The sequence below is a fragment of the Somniosus microcephalus genome, chromosome 13, assembly GCF_052327205.1.
Source record: "Somniosus microcephalus isolate GS21.2 chromosome 13, FLI_Smic_1.0, whole genome shotgun sequence".
Classification (NCBI taxonomy): domain Eukaryota; kingdom Metazoa; phylum Chordata; class Chondrichthyes; order Squaliformes; family Somniosidae; genus Somniosus; species Somniosus microcephalus.
Genome location: NC_140999.1, coordinates 72,663,848 through 72,681,590, shown reverse-complemented (window position 1 = coordinate 72,681,590; position 17,743 = coordinate 72,663,848). Strand labels below are relative to the sequence as shown.

At 43.7% G+C, this 17,743-nt stretch overlaps 1 protein-coding gene across 3 annotated transcripts in view; it reads left to right on the top strand.

Moving 5' to 3' along the window:
* Positions 1 to 17,743, top strand: part of LOC147108419 (scaffold attachment factor B1-like) — a 90,822-nt gene that overhangs the window by 55,402 nt on the left and 17,677 nt on the right. For all 3 annotated transcript variants that reach the window (XM_086005037.1, XM_086005038.1, XM_086005039.1), the window contains exons 14-15: positions 291 to 334; positions 5,678 to 5,862. In XM_086005037.1, coding sequence (XP_085861163.1) covers positions 291 to 334; positions 5,678 to 5,862 — 229 coding nt within the window. The remainder of the gene's footprint in view (positions 1 to 290; positions 335 to 5,677; positions 5,863 to 17,743) is intronic.

Here is a 17,743-nt window from a genome sequence, read left to right as displayed (position 1 = left end):
ACAATACTGAGAAACCATGTGAACTTCTCTTGATATGTACATTGCTTATAACGTGAACCTACTCTACGTAACACACTGCAACCTGTGATTTATCCTATATGCACAGTTTAGCACAAGTAACAAAAGCCTCTTCATGCTAATACTTTTAACCTTGCACTGCTAAAAGAAAGAAAAAAGAGCTTACAAATTGCACAACAAAGAGTCTCTTACTGTGTTTTGTGTAGAATAAAAAGCACAGCAGTGGTTAAGTATTGTTTAACGGTTGCTCTTTTTATGCTGTATTCTTCCAGGAAGTCGAAGTTCAGAGAGGAGGAGAAGTAGAGAAAGGAAGAGGGTAGGTTCTTAAGTCTGAAAGCATTATGGCGTTACCATTATTGCAGCTGAATTTAACAGGATGTGGGTGGTGTTTTCCTGTTTTAGAGCGTGCTATTGGAATTCCTGACCCCACGCTGAAAGAGGAGAGGGGCACATGTCGTCATAATGTTGACCTGTGTTTAGCATTCCTGTGTCCTGAAGAACAGGATAGGCTCAAGTCTGAAGGACTTGCACACATCAAGATGGAAGATGTTTATCATTTCCATAGGCATAACTAATTTATGTAATGTCTGAACCAAACCATATTGGAGAGGGAATAACTGTGAAGCTTAGAAATGTAGTCTAGTGGTTATGGTACAGAGGTTGAGAGTTTGAATCCCACACTGGCGAGTTGTGAAAATTAATTCAATTAATCTGGTAAATGATGGCCTAGCACTAGAAAGATGGCCATGAAAGCTGCTGGATTGTTGTAAAAACTCAACTGATTCATTTCCTCCAGGAAAGGCAACCTGCCGATTTACTCAGTCTGGTCTACACGTAACTCCAGTCCCACACCATGTGTGTAATTGCTAATGCCCTCTGAGGCGGCCCAGGAAGCCAGTCAGAGCATCTAAGGCTGGGCAGTAAATGTGGCCTTACCAGTGTTGCCCACGTCCTAAGAAATGAGAAAAATTCCATAATTTGCTACTTGAAGAAAATGTTTGGGTTCTAGGGAAAGAGTGGGGGAGTGAGACTAATTGGATAGCTCTTTCAAAGAGCTGGCACAAGCACAATGGTGTCAAATGGCCTCCTTCTGTGCTGCAAGTTTCTATGAATGCAGTTCTAGTAGTGAAGGAGGCTATGATGCCATTTGATACTGATAACTAAATGAAGATTATTTGTCAGTAAGTATTTAACACCTCCTTACACGCGCCCCCCACGACCTTCTACAGTAAAATCAATTCCCTGGAATTGGAAATGTTGACTGAATCAATCCTGTGAGTGTCAGGAGGGTAAGTTTTTCTAGTGGGTGCTGGAAGGGTTGCTTGTTTACTGAGGCTCACTGAAAGAGCTCCCAGCTTACTGATGGCTGAGCCAGTTTGCAAAAAAACCAGCATGAAATAAATGGTGCTGAATTTTGATGATTTTTATCCCTACTACCATTTCCAAGGGTGTTGAGAATATTTCAGCTTTGGAAGTTAGTCATGATATGGTGTCATTTTATAACCATGTTTCTGGGGCTAGAGCCATAGGATGGCTGACTGCTTTTTAAAGCTTGTTTTCCCTTGGGTCTGTTGACTGCTGGAATAATTCCATTCCGTGTGCCCATCGCTTTAGAGAGTTGGTCCTGTTCCTCTCCTGACCCCAAATATAGTGCATGAGCTCGTACTTACCAAAAAAAAGGGAACATTTTTATTTTAATAAGTTTCATGTGGAAGTGATGGATGTTGTCACTGGAAGATGGAACACGTTTTCATTTTTCAGGTGCCCATTGTTGATATGAAGCATTCCTAGGTTCACAAGGTTTGAGGGACAATAAAGCTAGCTCCCACTGCTCCATCAATATGCCATACCCCAACCTCAGTAGAGTGTCTATTGCCACACCTGTGACCTTTTCATTTCCCATATGTGGTCTTTGAATGAAGTCAGTATTTTAATGAGGATACTCTGAGCTCTTCTGCATGCGTTTAAACAGCCTGAATTAAGCATCTATTCCTTTTGGAAGTGTACCAGTTGCTTTTGCAGTTTTTTTCTCCTCTCCTAAAGATAGTGACTCATGCTGGGATACAGTTCCATTGGCATCAGCACTCCTCAGGTACTGCACCCAATGGCTAGTCCTTAGAGACTTTGTATTGACCGATGTATCGTAGCTGAATTCAACCTATACAAGTCTGACATCTGAATGAGCTAACTGTACCAGGGGTCACTGAATAGTGACTATGGTAAGAATACTCCATTTTTCCTTCTCCTTAACCCAGAATCACTGAAATGAGTTAACTGAAACTAGACTAGGGATTCAGTTTCCTATGTTCCTGGTCTGTATGGTACAAATTCATACAAGCTGATGTATTCATCATCCTAGCCATTGAGGAACTCATTGAAATTATTCATGATTAGTAGGCGCATTCTTTTTCAAACAAGCCTGTATGGTGGTCAGATTTTACAACTGGTAAATGTTGCCATATTGGTATCAATTCTGTAAGTTGCATTGGAGTATAAGGGTACATTGAGGATATAAAAAATGACAGCACCAGATTTTACACTACTTTGCTGTGTCACTTTTTTATCTATATTACACGAAGTTTCCCTTTTAAGGATGAGTTCTCCAACAAGAGAGCGTCTAAACACTGCCCCTTGACATTCAACGGCATTACCATTGCCAAATCCCCCACCATCAACATCCTGGGAGTCACCATTGACCAGTAACTGGACCAGCCACATAAATACTGTGGTTATAAGAGCAGGTCAGAGATTGGGTATTCTGCAGCGAGTGTCTCACCTCCTGACTCCCCAAAGTCTTTCCACCATCTACAAGGCACAAGTCAGGAGTGTGATGGAACACTCTCCACTTGCCTGGATAAGTGCAGCTCCAACAACAATCGAAGCTCGACACCATCCAGGACAAAGCCGCCCGCTTGATTGGCACCCAATCCACAACCTTAAACGTGCACTCCCTCCACCACCAGCGCACCATGGCTGCAGTGTGTACCATCTACAAGATGCACTGCAGCAACTCTCCACGGCTTCTTTGGCAGCACCTCCCAAACCCGCAAATTCTATCACCTAGAAGGACAAGGGCAGCAGGCACGTGGGAACACCATCACTTGCAAGTTCCCCTCCAAGTTACACACCATCCTGACTTGGAGGTATATCACCCTTCCTGCATCATCGCTGGGTCAAAATCCCGGAACTCCCTCCGTAACAGCACTGTGGGAGTACCTTCACCACACGGACTGCAGCGGTTCAGGAAAGCGGCTCACCACCACCTTCTCCAGGGCGATTAGGGATGGGCAATAAATGCTGGCCTTGCCAGCGACGCCCACATCCTGAACATTTGCCAGGTGAAACCGCCTCTAAGCATCTACCCTGTCAAGCCCTCTAAGAAACTCCAGAAAATATAGGCCCATTCTGTTCAATCTCTCCTCATAGAGCAACTCTCATGAGAACCTTTGTTTCACCCCCTTTAAGGCAGGTATATCCTTCCTTAGGTAAGGAGACCAAAACTGTACACTGTACTCCAGGTGTAGTCTCACCAAAGCCCTATATAATTGCAGGAGAACTTCCTTATTATTCTTATACTCCAACCCTCTTGCAATAAAGGCTAACATACCATTTGCTTTCCTAATTGCTCGATGGACCTGCATGTTAACTTTCTGTGATTTGTGTACAAGGCTGCCCAAATCCCCCTCTACCAACATTTACCAGACCTTTTTAAAAAAAAAAAAAAATTCTACTTTTCTATTCTTCCTACCAAAGTGTATAATTTCACATTTCCCCACATTATACTCCATCTGCCACCTTCTTGCCCAATCACTTAACCTGTTTATATCCCTTTGCGACCTCTTTACAGCTTACTTTCCCGCCTAGCTTTGTATTGTCAGCAGACTTGATACATTCCACTCAGACCCCTAATCTAAGTCACTAATATAGATTGTAAATATTTGAGGCCCAAGCACTGATCCTTGCAGCACCCCACTAATTATAACCTGCCAGCCATAAAATGACCCGTTTATCCTAAGCTGTCTTCTGTCATTTTAGCCAATCCTCGATCCATGTTAATATATTACCCCCAACCCCATGAGCCCTTATCTTATGCAGCAACCTCTTGTGTGGCACCTTATCGAGTGCCTTTTGAAAATCCAAATACTGTATACTGCATCCACTGGTTCCTCTTTATCTACCCTGCTAGTTACATCCTCAAAAACTCTCATAGATTTGTCAAACACTGTTTCCCTTTCATAAAACCATATTGACTCTGCCTAATCATATGATTTTCCAAGTGAATTTTCCCTGTTACTGATGTCAGGCTAACTGGTCTATAGTTCCCTGCTTTCTCCCTCCTTTCTTGAATAGCGAGGTTACATTTGCTACCTTCCAATCTACGGGGACCGTTCTCAAATCTAGGGAATTCTGGAAGATCAAAATCAATGCATCCTCTGTCTCTGCAGACACCTCTTTTAAAACCCTAAGATGTAGGCCAGGGGATTTGTCAGCTTTTAATCCGGTTAATTTCTCCAGTACTTTTTCTTTAATATTAATTACTTTAAGTTCCCCTCACTCATTAGACCCTTAGTTTCCCCACTATTTCTAATATGTTTTTGTGTCTTCTGCTGTGAAGACAGGTACAAAATAATTGTTTAACGCCTCTGCCATTTCCTTATTCCCCATTATAATTTCTCCTGTCTCTAAGGGACCCACGTTTAATTTTGCTACTCTCTCTTCCTTTTCACAAACTTATAGAAGCTCTTACAATCTGTTTTTACATTTCTTACTAGTTTACTCTTTCAATTTTCTCCCTCTATCAATTTCTTGGTTATCCTTTGCTGATTTCTAAAACCCTCCCAATGTGTTACCTTATAGTTCTCTCTTGATACTCCTTTCAGTTGTATAGAACATTTCTGAATTCTTTTCCCTAACTTTCCATGCATTCCGCCCATTTGTAGTCAAATGGCCTGTCAGCTAACGCGAGGATTGTATGCACCTGAAATGTCTAAGTAACAGGTGAGAATTAGCAGAAGTGTGAAATGGGCAGCACAACCATTTAGGCTTGATGGAAAGGGGTTAATGCTTCTGTTTTGATATATTCTGGAAGGGGTAGAAATGCTAACTTTTTTGAAAAATTATGCATTATTGAGTTAGTGGGTGACTGTTTGTTTGTAAATGGCTTCAAACGCCCTGGTTACATTGAACTGAACAACACACTTTCAGCAGCAGTGGTCAGATTCAATAATACCATCTGCTTGTGTTACCAATTGTGAGAAGGGGTAAGGTTTATACAAAGTACTGCTCATCAGCCTCTGATATTTTTAATGGCAAGTAGCTAACTGGATGGTCAGTGGATTCTGTCTCATTAGAACTAGGTGGTGGTGTAGTGGGCTGTCTATATTTTTTTTAAAAGCATTCACACATACACATCATTGTGCTATGGATCAGTAACTATACCGAACAGCCTTATCTAAGCGATGCGCCAACCAATGTCCGCTTATACAAAGGCATCAGTTCGGCACAATTATATTGCACATTTTGAATCGCTACAGTGCAAAAGTTCTTGTTGCAACGACACAAAATACCCAGTACAATTGGAGCTTTTGTGTGCTGCTCTGTTGAATCTGTATTGTTGCAACGGCATTATTAACATTGTATTTTTTTGTGTTAAAAATAGACTTCAAGGTCCAGGAGCCGACACAGAAGATCCAGGAGCCGACACAGGAGGTCCAGCAGCTGCCGCAGAAGGTCCAGCAGCCGAGATAGAAGAAGAGAGAGATCCATTGAGAAGTTCATGGAACTGAGAGAGTTAGAGCGACATTGGGACCGCAAGAAGGAGATGTGGGAAATGGAAAGACGCAGGTCAGTGCACCTGGTTACATTTCACTGAAAGTCTAACCTGCTTCTTGTTAAATGTGAGTTTGGAACTTCGGAGAATGGTGTAGATTTGCACTGTGCGTTAGGTTTGCCTACCTGGGATGAAAGTTAACTCACTTCAGTCCTGCATTTACTAGTTTAGCCTTGGTTTTGAGGAGGGGGAGGGGAATTCAGAAGCAAACATTTTGACAAGGCAATGTGCAGTGGTTTGTTTTGTCCAGTAATATCAGCTGTTAAGAGTTGTGCAATTCTCTCTGCCAGATTCCTTCAACATCAATTAAACTTCGATACAGGGTGGGAAAGGGAGAATATTGTACCAACCACAGAGAAACTGAGATATGTGCTGTGGTGACAAATCAAACAACTTGCATACTCGCATTTATATAATGCCGTTAATGTAGAAAAAGTTCCACGGCATTTCACAGAAGCGTAATCAGACAAAAATAGACACCAGCCAGAAAAAGAGGCTTTAGGGGGTGTGACTAAGAGCTTGGTCAAGGAGGAGGGTCTTAAGGAGGGTCTTAAAGGTGGAGAAGGAGGCTGAGGTTTAGGGAGGAATTTCCAGACCAGATGGCTGAAGGCAGGCCACCAGTGATTTGAAATGGGGGCTGAACAAGAGGTCAGAGTTGTAGGGCTGGAGAAGTTTACAGAGCTAGGGAAGGGTGTTTAAACACACGGATGCAAATTGTAAATTTGAGGCATTGGGGAACTGGAAGGCAATGTAGGTCAGTGAGCACAGTGGTGATCGTTGAGTGAGACTTGATGTGCAATAGGATACGGGCAGCAGAGTTTTGGATGAGCTGAAGTTTATGGAGTGTGGAAGTCAGCCAGGAGAGCGTTGGAATAGTCGAATCTGAAGGTGACAACGGCAACCGATAGACTGAGACGGGCGATGTTATGAAGGTGAAAGTGGGTAGTATTTGTGATGAAGAGGATATGAGGTCGGAAGCTCAGCTCAGGGTCAAATAGAAAACTGATGTTGCAAACCACCTGTTTCAGGCTGAGACATTGACCGAGGAGGGGGGGTCGAATCAGTTGTGACGGTAGAGTTTGTAGTGGGGGCCAAAGACGATGGCTTCAGTCTTCCCAATATTTAACTGGAGGACATTGTGGCTCATCCAGGACTGGATGTCAGACAAGCAGTCTGATGAAACAGAGGCAGTGGCGGAGTCGAGAGACGGTTGAAGGTAGAGTTGGGTGTCGTCGGCATACATGTGGAAACTGACCCCATGTCTTCGGATGATGTCACTAATGGCAACGTGTAGATGAGTAAGAGTAGGGTGCCAAGAATGAATCCTCGGGGGTGCTCCAGAGTTAATGGTGCAGGGGCAGGAAGAGAAGTAGTTGATGGAGAAGCAGTGGCTACGATTGGGTGTGTAAGAGTGGAACCAAGCAAGCAGGTCCCACTGAGCTGGACATTGGAGGAGGATGGTGTGGACGACTGTCAAAGGCTGCAGAGAGGTCGAAGAGGGACAATGCACCATGGTCACAGTCACACAGGATGTCATTTGTGATTTTTGGTTAAGGCTGTTTCAGTGCTGTGGCACGGCGGAAACCTAATTGGAGAGATTCACACATGAAGTTGCAGGAAAAACAGGCACGGATTTGGGAAGCGACAACGTGTTCAGGGACTTTGGAGAGGAAAGGAAGGTTGGAGAAAGGGTGGTTGTTTGTAAGGAGATAGGTCGAGGGTGGATTTTTTGAGGAGAGGGTGATGGTGGTTTTGAAAGGGAGGGGAACAGTACCTGAGAAGAGAGAACCATTTACAATATTAGCTAGCATGGCATCAGGAAGGGAAGTTTGGTAGTGAGCAGTTTAGTGGCAATAGAGACTAAGGCTTGGGACTCATGGACAATAAGCTTGAAGAAGGGCTGAGGAGAGAATCTACAGGTCCTAAAGTAAGTAGGTTTCGGTGAACCTGTAAAATATTGGAAGTTCATGCAAATAATTTGTTCAACCAGGAATGCTCACCAATGTTAACACAAAGGAAAAATCAATGTCTTAAGACTTCTCCGCTCTACATGGGCAATTGTCCAGGGGTCATTCACTAAACACTGCTGTTGTGAGTACTTCCCAATCTCTAAACTATTACAACTTCAAGGTGTGATTTGCCATTACACCCTGTGTTGTAGTAATATGATGCTGCAGCTTTAGCAGAAGACGATAAATTCACCCTCCAGTTGTCTTGCTTTCCACTGCTTCTTTGCAACATGTTGATCATTGAGAGCGGTGCAAGCATTTGAAATTTGACTCTTAAGGGGTTGAGGGAGAGAAGTCATAAGATAAGATTGGCTTCGGTGAGGTGTTTGGCAGATGTGACTTCAGCTAGCTAAATATTAAAAGAAATTGGCATCTTTCCGATCATGGTATTTAATCCTGATGCCCCAGTGCAACTTTCAGGTTTGGTTATCAGCCGAGCTTTCCATACCCTCTAGGTATGTAACCCAAACAATTCTTTCTCCACCTGGGAGATCAGCAAGCAGTTATTATAGGAAAACAGTGAATATTTTATTGTAATTAACTGTTCCCCTATATTTTTTTATTCATTAATGGCATGTGGGCATTGCTGGCAAGGCCAGCATTTATTGCCCTTGAGAAGGTGGTGGTGGTGAGCCACCTTCTTGAACCGCTGCAGTCCGTATGGTGACGGTACTCCCATACTGTGTTAGGGAGGGAGTTCCAGGATTTTGACCCAATGACGATGAAGGAACAGCGATGTATTTCCAAGTCAGGATGGTGTGTGACTTGGAGGGGAAGTTGGAGGTGATGGTGTTCCCATGCACCTGCTGCCCTTGTCCTTCTAGGTGGTAGAGGTCGCGGATTTGGGAGATGCTGCCGAAGAAGCCTTGGCGAGTTGCTGCAGTGCATCTTGTGGGTGGTACACACTGAAGACACGGTGCGCCGGTGGTGGAGGGAGTAAATGTTTAACATTGTGGATGGGGTGCCAATCAAGCGGGCTGCTTTGTCTTGGATGGTGTCGAGCTTCTTGAGTGTTGTTGGAGCTGCGCTCATCCAGGCAAGTGGAGAGTTTTCCATCACAGTTCTGACTTGTGCCTTGTAGATGGTAAAAAGGCTTTGGGGAGTCAGGAGGTGAGACATTCGCCGCAGAATATCCAGCCTTTGACCTGCCCTTGTTGCCACAGTATTTACGCCGCAGTACCGGCATGTTGGTACTGCCTGCTCATTATCATCAGCGTGGCGGTGATTTTCTTTACAGTGCTAATATCAGAAGGAGGCCAAAGATTGCCTCTGTCACCCATTTGCAGTGTAGAGGAACGGGTAAAAAAGGAGCAACCCGAACAGTTGCCGTACGTGCTCGAAAAATATTACGGCCACCCGATGGCAATTTTTAAAATTTGTTTACGACCTTGTTAGGGTTTAATTGGAGCCTGAGCGGGCCAAGTGATATACGAGGTTGACGCGTTACCCAACTTAGACTTATGTGAATAAACTCACACAACCAAATAGTTTGAGAGAAGTAAAAATGCACAGTTTAATGTACAGAGCGCTCTGGGAGAAGAAGAACAGTAGACCCCGCGGTCTCGGCTGCCAGCTTCTCGGTTTTACAATAGTAGCCGAGCTTCTTTTATACAGTTTAAAAACAGGAAAGGTACCATATCAGCAGTTATTGCATTAATTCCTTGGCCAATCTGGTACTTTAGCATCCTTCAACTTTGGCCAATCCGATACCTTAGCAACCCTTAATCACATTCTGTCAAAAACAAGTTAATTATATTATTATACCGTTAGCTAGCTTCTTTCACAAACAACTTAATTATATTACTGTTAGCTAGCTTCTTTCATGTGACATGTTGGTATTTCACAACCCTATTCTCACAGTGATACCTATGTCCTGCCAGTTGCGTAACCCTGCCCTTAAACACCCTTTACCTCCCTTGTTCTTCCTAAACATAATTTTTCGCTCTTAGTTTTACCCCAACAGTTGACTAGCCGTTCCTGTCTTACGTCTGTACAAGTGATATCACAAGTTGGTGCAAGCAGATCAAGTCAGCTGTCTGTTATGCCAGTGTCTGCAAAATGTCAATAAATGCCAAGTATTTCAGCAGGCACTACGGTGCCATTTTAAATTTTCCTCCAACAGCCCCTCCTTTTGATCCTGGAGCACGATCCTCTTGCTCCCAGATGACCATCGTTCTTCGTTTCTTCACAGGGTTGGTTTACAACCACTGACTCATCTCGTGAGAACCGGCCGTTCCGGCCACGTCATCATACATTTCTTCTTCTTCACCCGTATTTCTGGGCAGGAGGTCGGTGTATTCTTCGACAGAAGCTACTGGCAGCACAGCTTTCACAGCAGTTTGACAGCACATTTTAATGATACTCAATGCACAGCACAGCAGTATACATATCACAACTATGATCAATAACATTTGCATTAGCCAAGCACCCCAGCCTGATCCTCCCAGTAACCAATCAAACCATCTGCCTCCAATATTGGATTGATGGAGCAAAGCTACTTGTTTTTGAATATGGTCCGCTAGGTTGGTAATATTTTCAGAACTGTCTGGGATATATGTACAGCATTCTGCTCCGATCATGGCACATGTACCTCCCTGTGCAGCTAGTAGGTAATCTAGTGCCATTCTATTTTGTAGGGCAACAGTTCTTAGGGCTACCATTTCGGCACTCATCTCTCAGGGATTCAGCCGTGTCATTGGCTACTCCCTCAATTATGGTTGCCAATAACCATATTTCTTGAGAAGTAAACACTATTCCAGCCGTGGGGAACATAGCTCCTAGTACCACCTGCCAGGTGGGAAGTTCTCTTTTAGTATGACTATGCTTGTGGTGGTCTTTCAATTCCTTTATGTGGTGTACGTATGGTACTACATACCCCAAATAGCACGATCCTGCCCAATTCTCTGGTAGCTAGGGGTATGCTCTATGACCGCATATGAAGTATGTCCCATTATAGGCTGTCATTATCTGTCCCGGTTGTTCGGGGTTTATGTTTGTGCGGAAGACGGTAAAACCCATCTGATTGTCAGTATCTGTTCGCCTGGTCCCATTCCATGGTTTATTATTGGTCAAATTCATCAAATTGGTAGTATTGAACCACCAGCTTTCCATGGAATTTCCTGCATTATATGTGGTAAAATTTTGTATACAATGACTTTTTCCCACATCAATTCTGATCCCTTCAGTACCGCGCTCCCAACATATCTCCCCGATCGGCTGGCCCTTTCCTGACTTATTGGTAAGGACTAAAAAGGGGGGTTCTTCCGTATAATCATATGTTGGCTTATACCATTCTTTAAAATCACAGAATCACAGAAACCCCACAGTGCAGCACGGTGGCATGTTCTAACAAATATCCTCCCCCCCGGAACTCATTCCTTAGGCTAGTCCATTTCTGTTCCCATGTTTTTCCGAAGGTGGATAAGGTGGTATTTTTCTGTTTCGTATGATTTTTATTAATTATCCATTCTGCCATATTCACAGAATTCACAGAAACCCCACAGTGCAGATAGAGGCCATTTCGGCCCATCGAGCCTGCACCGACACATATCCCACCCGATCCCCGTAATCCCTACACCAACACATATTCCACCCTATCCCTGTAACCCCACGTATTTAATCCCCCTAGCACTAAGGGTCAATTTTATCTGTGAGGTTCAAGGGTATTGGTCGCAAGGGTATCCCTCCTTTCGCATGAGTGGGAGTATGGCTACATACCCAACAGGCATCTATCCCACTCAGTTTGGCATACTTATATGACATATATAAAAACGTATTTACATGCAGCTCCCTTTTCTTGCGAGAGTTAAGTATACCTTCCGTGACAATACCAATTAACGCAACTATACATAAAACACTTAACAGCCTCGTTGTTTTGGGGCTGTCACCTTTTGCTTGCAGTATTCAATCTGTAGGTTTAAATTACATGGTTTTTTTCTCTCGGGAACAATTTATGGGTTATAGACTTTTAATTGGGTCCAATGTTTCCACTTTCCTACACCCCTTATGTCCAGACAGGCACAGGTGTCTTCACTGATTATAACCTCATAGGGTCCAGACCATTTTGGGGCAAATCCCGGTTTTCCAGGTAAGTTTTTTAACATTACCTTAGATCCAGCGGGTGGAACCTCGGGGAGCATTTGTAATTTCAGCTTCTCATCCCTTTCCTGTTGACGGTTCCTAACCCCCGCCCTCATTTCTTTTAGTTGGTTACTTAGTTCCAACACATATCGTTTTAGCCTGTCTTTTAAGGGCCCCACATCTGCTCCACCTGTTATAATGCCTTCTGGTAATTGCATTGCTCGTCCTGTCATTCGTTCATAAGGGGTTAGTCCAGTGGTACGATTGGAAGTTGCTCTCAACTTCATTAATATTATGGGTAACACCTCCACCCATGTTTTTCCAGTTTCGGCTATAGCTTTGGCCAGAGCTAATTTCAAAGTTCTGTTCATTCTCTCTACCATCCCGGAGCTTTCGGGGTGGTAGGGTATGTGGAATTTCTGTTTGATTCCCATCAATTTGCAAATGGTTTTTACCACTGTTCCAGTAAAGTGCGTTCCTTGATCAGAATCTATTTGCAATGGTACTCCCCACCTTGGGATAACTTCTTCTGCCAAAAGACGCGCAACTGTTAATGCGATACAATTTCGGGTAGGAAAAGCCTCTACCCACCTTGTAAACTGATCAATTATTACTAAACAATATATTTTTCCGTGTGATGATGGCAGGGGGCCAGTAATGTCAATTTGTAAGTGTTCCCAAGGTCCCCTAGGTCGAGGCTGATGTGCCATTCTAATTTTTACAGGCCTGCCTGGATTATATTGTGCACACGTCACACACCGGTGACAGTGTTTTGCTATATCTCTTCCCATTCCAGGCCACCACCAATCTCTTGAGAGAGCTTCCTGCATGGCATCTCGTCCTGAATGCGTCAGGCCATGATGCAGATCCAGTAACGTTAACCTTACACACTCTGGTGCTAATACTTTAGTATCCTTCCTCCAGATTCCATCTGATCCTTGTACTGCCCCTTTCTGTTTCCATTCATCCTTTTCTACTGGCGGGGTATCTTTCTGCAATTTCTGTATTTCAATTTCTTTTATTTGTACGCTCCCTACGGGATAACTGTCTTCCTCTAATTCTAGAGCTGCCTTGGCCGCCAAATCGGCCGCCTGATTACCCTGTTGATTTTAGCCAGTCAGGGTTACCCTGTTCTGGGGCCTTCTGGTGTGCCTTTATTTTTATAACGGCTACCGTACTTGGTTTTGCCGCCGCATCTAATAAGGCTCTTATTCGTTGTTGATGTTTAATAGGTTCCCCAGTAGTGGTTACAAATCCACGTCTTCCCCAGGCTGTCATATAGTCATGTACTACCCCAAAGGCATACCGGCTATCTGTATAAATATTGACAGTTTTTCCTTCTGCTAATTCAAGGGCTTTGGTTAGGGCGACTATCTCCGCAACCTGTGCGGATAGTCCTCCTCCTAATCGCCCGGATTTTACTGTTTTAAGAGTATTGTCCACTATTGCCCAGCCTGTTCTAGGTAAGCCGTTTAATATATTTGCGGGATCCATCTACATAGAAGACCTCTTCTGTCTGTTCCAAAGCTTCTTCCTTAATCCAACTTTCCTCAGCTTCCTCATCTATATCCCCACACATGTGGTTCTCCTTCGTTTAACATTCCTGCGGCTGGGTTAACTCCGGTGTCCCGAATTATTTGTACTGATTTATCAGCTGGTACTAATACGGCTTCCCATCTTGCCCTCCTCATATTTGAAACTGACCTTAATCTTCCGGTATTTAACATTTCTACCAAGGTGTGTTTGGTATGGAGGATAATTTTTCCTGTCATTACGATGGGCTCACTAACCTTTACCGCCCATGCTGCACAATCCAGGGCAGCTACACACCGAGAAAGTCCGGCTGCTGCCGGACATCGTCGTGTGGAATAATAGGCTACCGGTCTATTATCACCCCCGTGGTCTTGAGTGACTACCGCAGCATAGAAGCCTCCTTCATTTTCACAATAGATGTGAAATGGCTTACCTATATTGGGTAATCCTAATCCTGGAGCTAATGTTAAGGCAGTTTTTAGTTCGGTATACACATTTTCTTGTTCCGATCCCCATTCTATCTGATCGAGGGCCGCTTTCCCTCCTTTTACTAATCTTTGTATTGGCTCCGCTATTTTAGCAAAGTTGGGGATGAAGTTCCTACTATAGTTAAAGAGTCCTAATACTTTCCTAACTCTCCTAACTGTACTGGGTCTGGGCATAGCCCGTATAGCCGCTTTTCTATCTTCTGGCATTGTTTTAGTTCCTTGCGAAATTTTATGGCCCAAATAGGTTACTTCTGATTTCCCAACTTGCGCTTTTTTGGGGTTCACTTTAAACCCTTTACTATTTAGTGCTCGTAACACCAAATAGAGTGCACAATTGTGGTCTTCCTCCTTCTCTGAAGCAATGAGGAGGTCATCCACATATTGTAGAATAGTACTTCCCTTCAGGAGGTCAACTGTCTCCAGTAGAGACTGCATGACTCTATGGAATATAGCCGGACTGTTATGGAACCCTTGTGGCAAGCGGGTCCATGTGTATTGCGTATCTCCTATAGTGAACGCAAATTTCTCCTGGGATTCTGGGTCCAAAGGTAATGACCAGAATCCATTTGCAATATCTAATACCGTGAAAACTTTATGTTCTGCGCTTAACCCATTTAATATTGTCGCTGGACTTGCTACAATAGGATGTATCTTTGGTATTACTTTTATTTAAAGCGGTATAGTCAATAGTTAATCTCCAAGTTCCGTCGGGTTTTCCTACCGGCCAGGTAGGGGAATTGGTTGTGCTTTCCGTTTTACGCACTACTCCCTGTTCTTCCAATGTTTTAATTATTTCCGTAATTGCTTTCTTAGCTTCGGGTTTTATTGGGTATTGTCTATGCGGTTTATGCTCTGGTCCAGGGATTTTAATTGGTTCCATTCTTACTTTTCTGGTATCTAATTTATCCTCTGCCCATACGCCTTCTCCGGCATTACATATTGTTCCAAAATTACCAGTTTCTAATTTCCAATCCCGGAAAAGAGGTTTAGCAGTTGCTATTTTAGTGCAATTTGCAGCATATTGGTTTACTTCCGTTTTACTTCCATCCTGTCTAGGCCAGATCAAATTTCCTTTATGACAGTCAATCAGGATTTTATATTCCCTCATAAGGTCATTTCCCATTATAGTTCCTTCATTATTTTTACACACACAAAATCTCATCGGGATCAAATGGCCATCTAATTCGACCACTTGTACTGTACTTAAAAAGGCGGGGGTCTTTGTTCCCCCTAATCCGGTCAAATAAATTTTAGTTTTTGTGATGGGTAAAGGTAAATCGGTTATAGACATAGATGCGCCAGTGTCCACTAGCATGTTACACTGTCAGCCCCCTACTAGTGCGGACACACAAATTCTACTATCTTCCTTATCTTTAATTACGGGGGCCGCTGCATGTCAGTGCCCTCCGTCCCGAGCATCCCTAAAGGCTTGGAGTTCTCGGTATTCATCACTGGTCATTTTTCCCTGTTCTTGATTTAATCTACTATAACATTTTTCCCATGTGTGACCTCTCTTACAAAATGAGCATTCCTGTCGCGGGGCTCTACATTCTTCAGCAAAGTGTCCTTGTTTCCCACAATTGTGACAATTTCCCTTCATTTTGGGTCGTGCTTCCTGGCCGTTTCCTTGTACGGCTGCTACCTTTTCTTGCTTGATACGGACCGCATGGGATTGTTGGGCCTCCAGGGCATCTACAGAGCATGCCCATTGGACAACTGGATCATAGGTATTAGCAGCCACAACTCCCATTTTTAGGATCCTTTGGTGTTCGGTTGTCAACCCATCTTTAAATAATTGTACAAAGGCAGGGTCTTCCATTTGGGGTTAATTTGGCCCGAACTCTCTTCATATATCGTAAACAATCGTTCACCAAATTCAGAAGACCCTTCTCCTTTTTGTTGTCTACAAGCTGTGATTTTATTCCAGTTTGTCTGTGCTGCCCCCAACACCCTTTGTACTTCTGCCTTAAATGGTATAAAAATTGCCTGCAATGCATTTACTTCAGTAGTGTGAGGCAATTGAAGTGCCCACTGGCCATCCCTAAATTGGGTAGGTGGTGCGGCTCCCTGCCCATAAGTCTCCATCTGTCCGCGGGACAGGCTGCTCTCACTAATTGATGTACATCTCTAGTATGTAATTGGTGACTTTGCCATGTTCGTTCTAAGTTTTTCCAGAACTCTATTATTGCTACGGGGTTTTAATGATCCCAAAAATTGCATTATCTGTTGTCTATCACCTGGCGTGAATGGTGTCCATTTTGCAGAGGGGGCGGCTATCGTGCCTCCCCGTGCCACAGGGGCCATGGCAAATGTTTCAATTCCTGCCTCTTCCCCTGTACTTGGGGCCGTGGCGGTTGTTTTTTCTTCATAGGGTGGGAAGGGTTCTCCCATATCTCCCAATACTGGCATCATTCCATATGTATTTTTACTTGATTCTAAATACTCGAGTTTCTTCTCTAGTTCCCTAATTTTGACGTCTTTGGCTTCTAACTTACTATCTCTTTCTTTTATTCCAATCTTACATTTTTCAACGGCTTCTTGTAAGCCAACCAATTGGTGGACCAAGCGTATTCCTGCCTTTTTAGTCTTGTCCTTTTTCTCCTTTTCCCCCTTTTCCCACCATTCTCTTTGTGCTACCAATGTCTGACTCGTATCCCATCCATCTCTCCACATTTTTTTTTATTAGGGTTCTCCTATCAGCCATATACTGATTACTAAGGGAGCCCGAAGGCCCCCATGTTTGACCCTTACCTGTCATCTTGTAAATCCTCTCCTTACCCTGTGTTGTCAGAGGTACGTCCTCCTCACGAAGAGAAGCGAGCGTACGTGCAACCTATGTATCGGTGGTTCCCCGGGACCTTCTGCCGGTCCAACCCCGAAGGTAGTAAGCGACGTCTACGAGTTTTACCTTATGATCCTTATAAATGCCCTACAAGATACAAACAAACAAAGAATACCACAAACTTTCGGTTAACTGTGAATTCTCACCTCTCGTCAAACCCCTTTCTTGTTCTTTTGATCAGTCGGTGCTCCGGTGTCACCCGTCTAGCGTCGCTAATTGATGGACGGTCAAAAATTTGACTACTCGCCCGAGATCACCTCTGAGTGCTCCAGCGCCCTCCGAGCTGATCCTACCTGACTACGCCAATTTGTTAGGGTTTAATTGGAGCCTGAGCGGGCCAAGTGATATACGAGGTTGACGCGTTACCCAACTTAGACTTATGTGAATAAACTCACACAACCAAATAGTTTGAGAGAAGTAAAAATGCACAGTTTAATGTACAGAGCGCTCTGGGAGAAGAAGAACAGTAGACCCCGCGGTCTCGGCTGCCAGCTTCTCGGTTTTACAATAGTAGCCGAGCTTCTTTTATACAGTTTAAAAACAGGAAAGGTACCATATCAGCAGTTATTGCATTAATTCCTTGGCCAATCTGGTACTTTAGCATCCTTCAACTTTGGCCAATCCGATACCTTAGCAACCCTTAATCACATTCTGTCAAAAACAAGTTAATTATATTATTATACCGTTAGCTAGCTTCTTTCACAAACAACTGTTGGCTAGCTTCTTTCATGTGACATGTTGGTATTTCGCAACCCTATTCTCACAGTGATACCTATGTCCTGCCAGTTGCGTAACCCCGCCCTTAAACACCCTTTACCTCCCTTGTTCTTCCTAAACATAATTTTTCGCTCTTAGTTTTACCCCAACAGTTGACTAGCCGTTCCTGTCTTACGTCTGTACAAGTGATATCACAAGTTGGTGCAAGCAGATCAAGTCAGCTGTC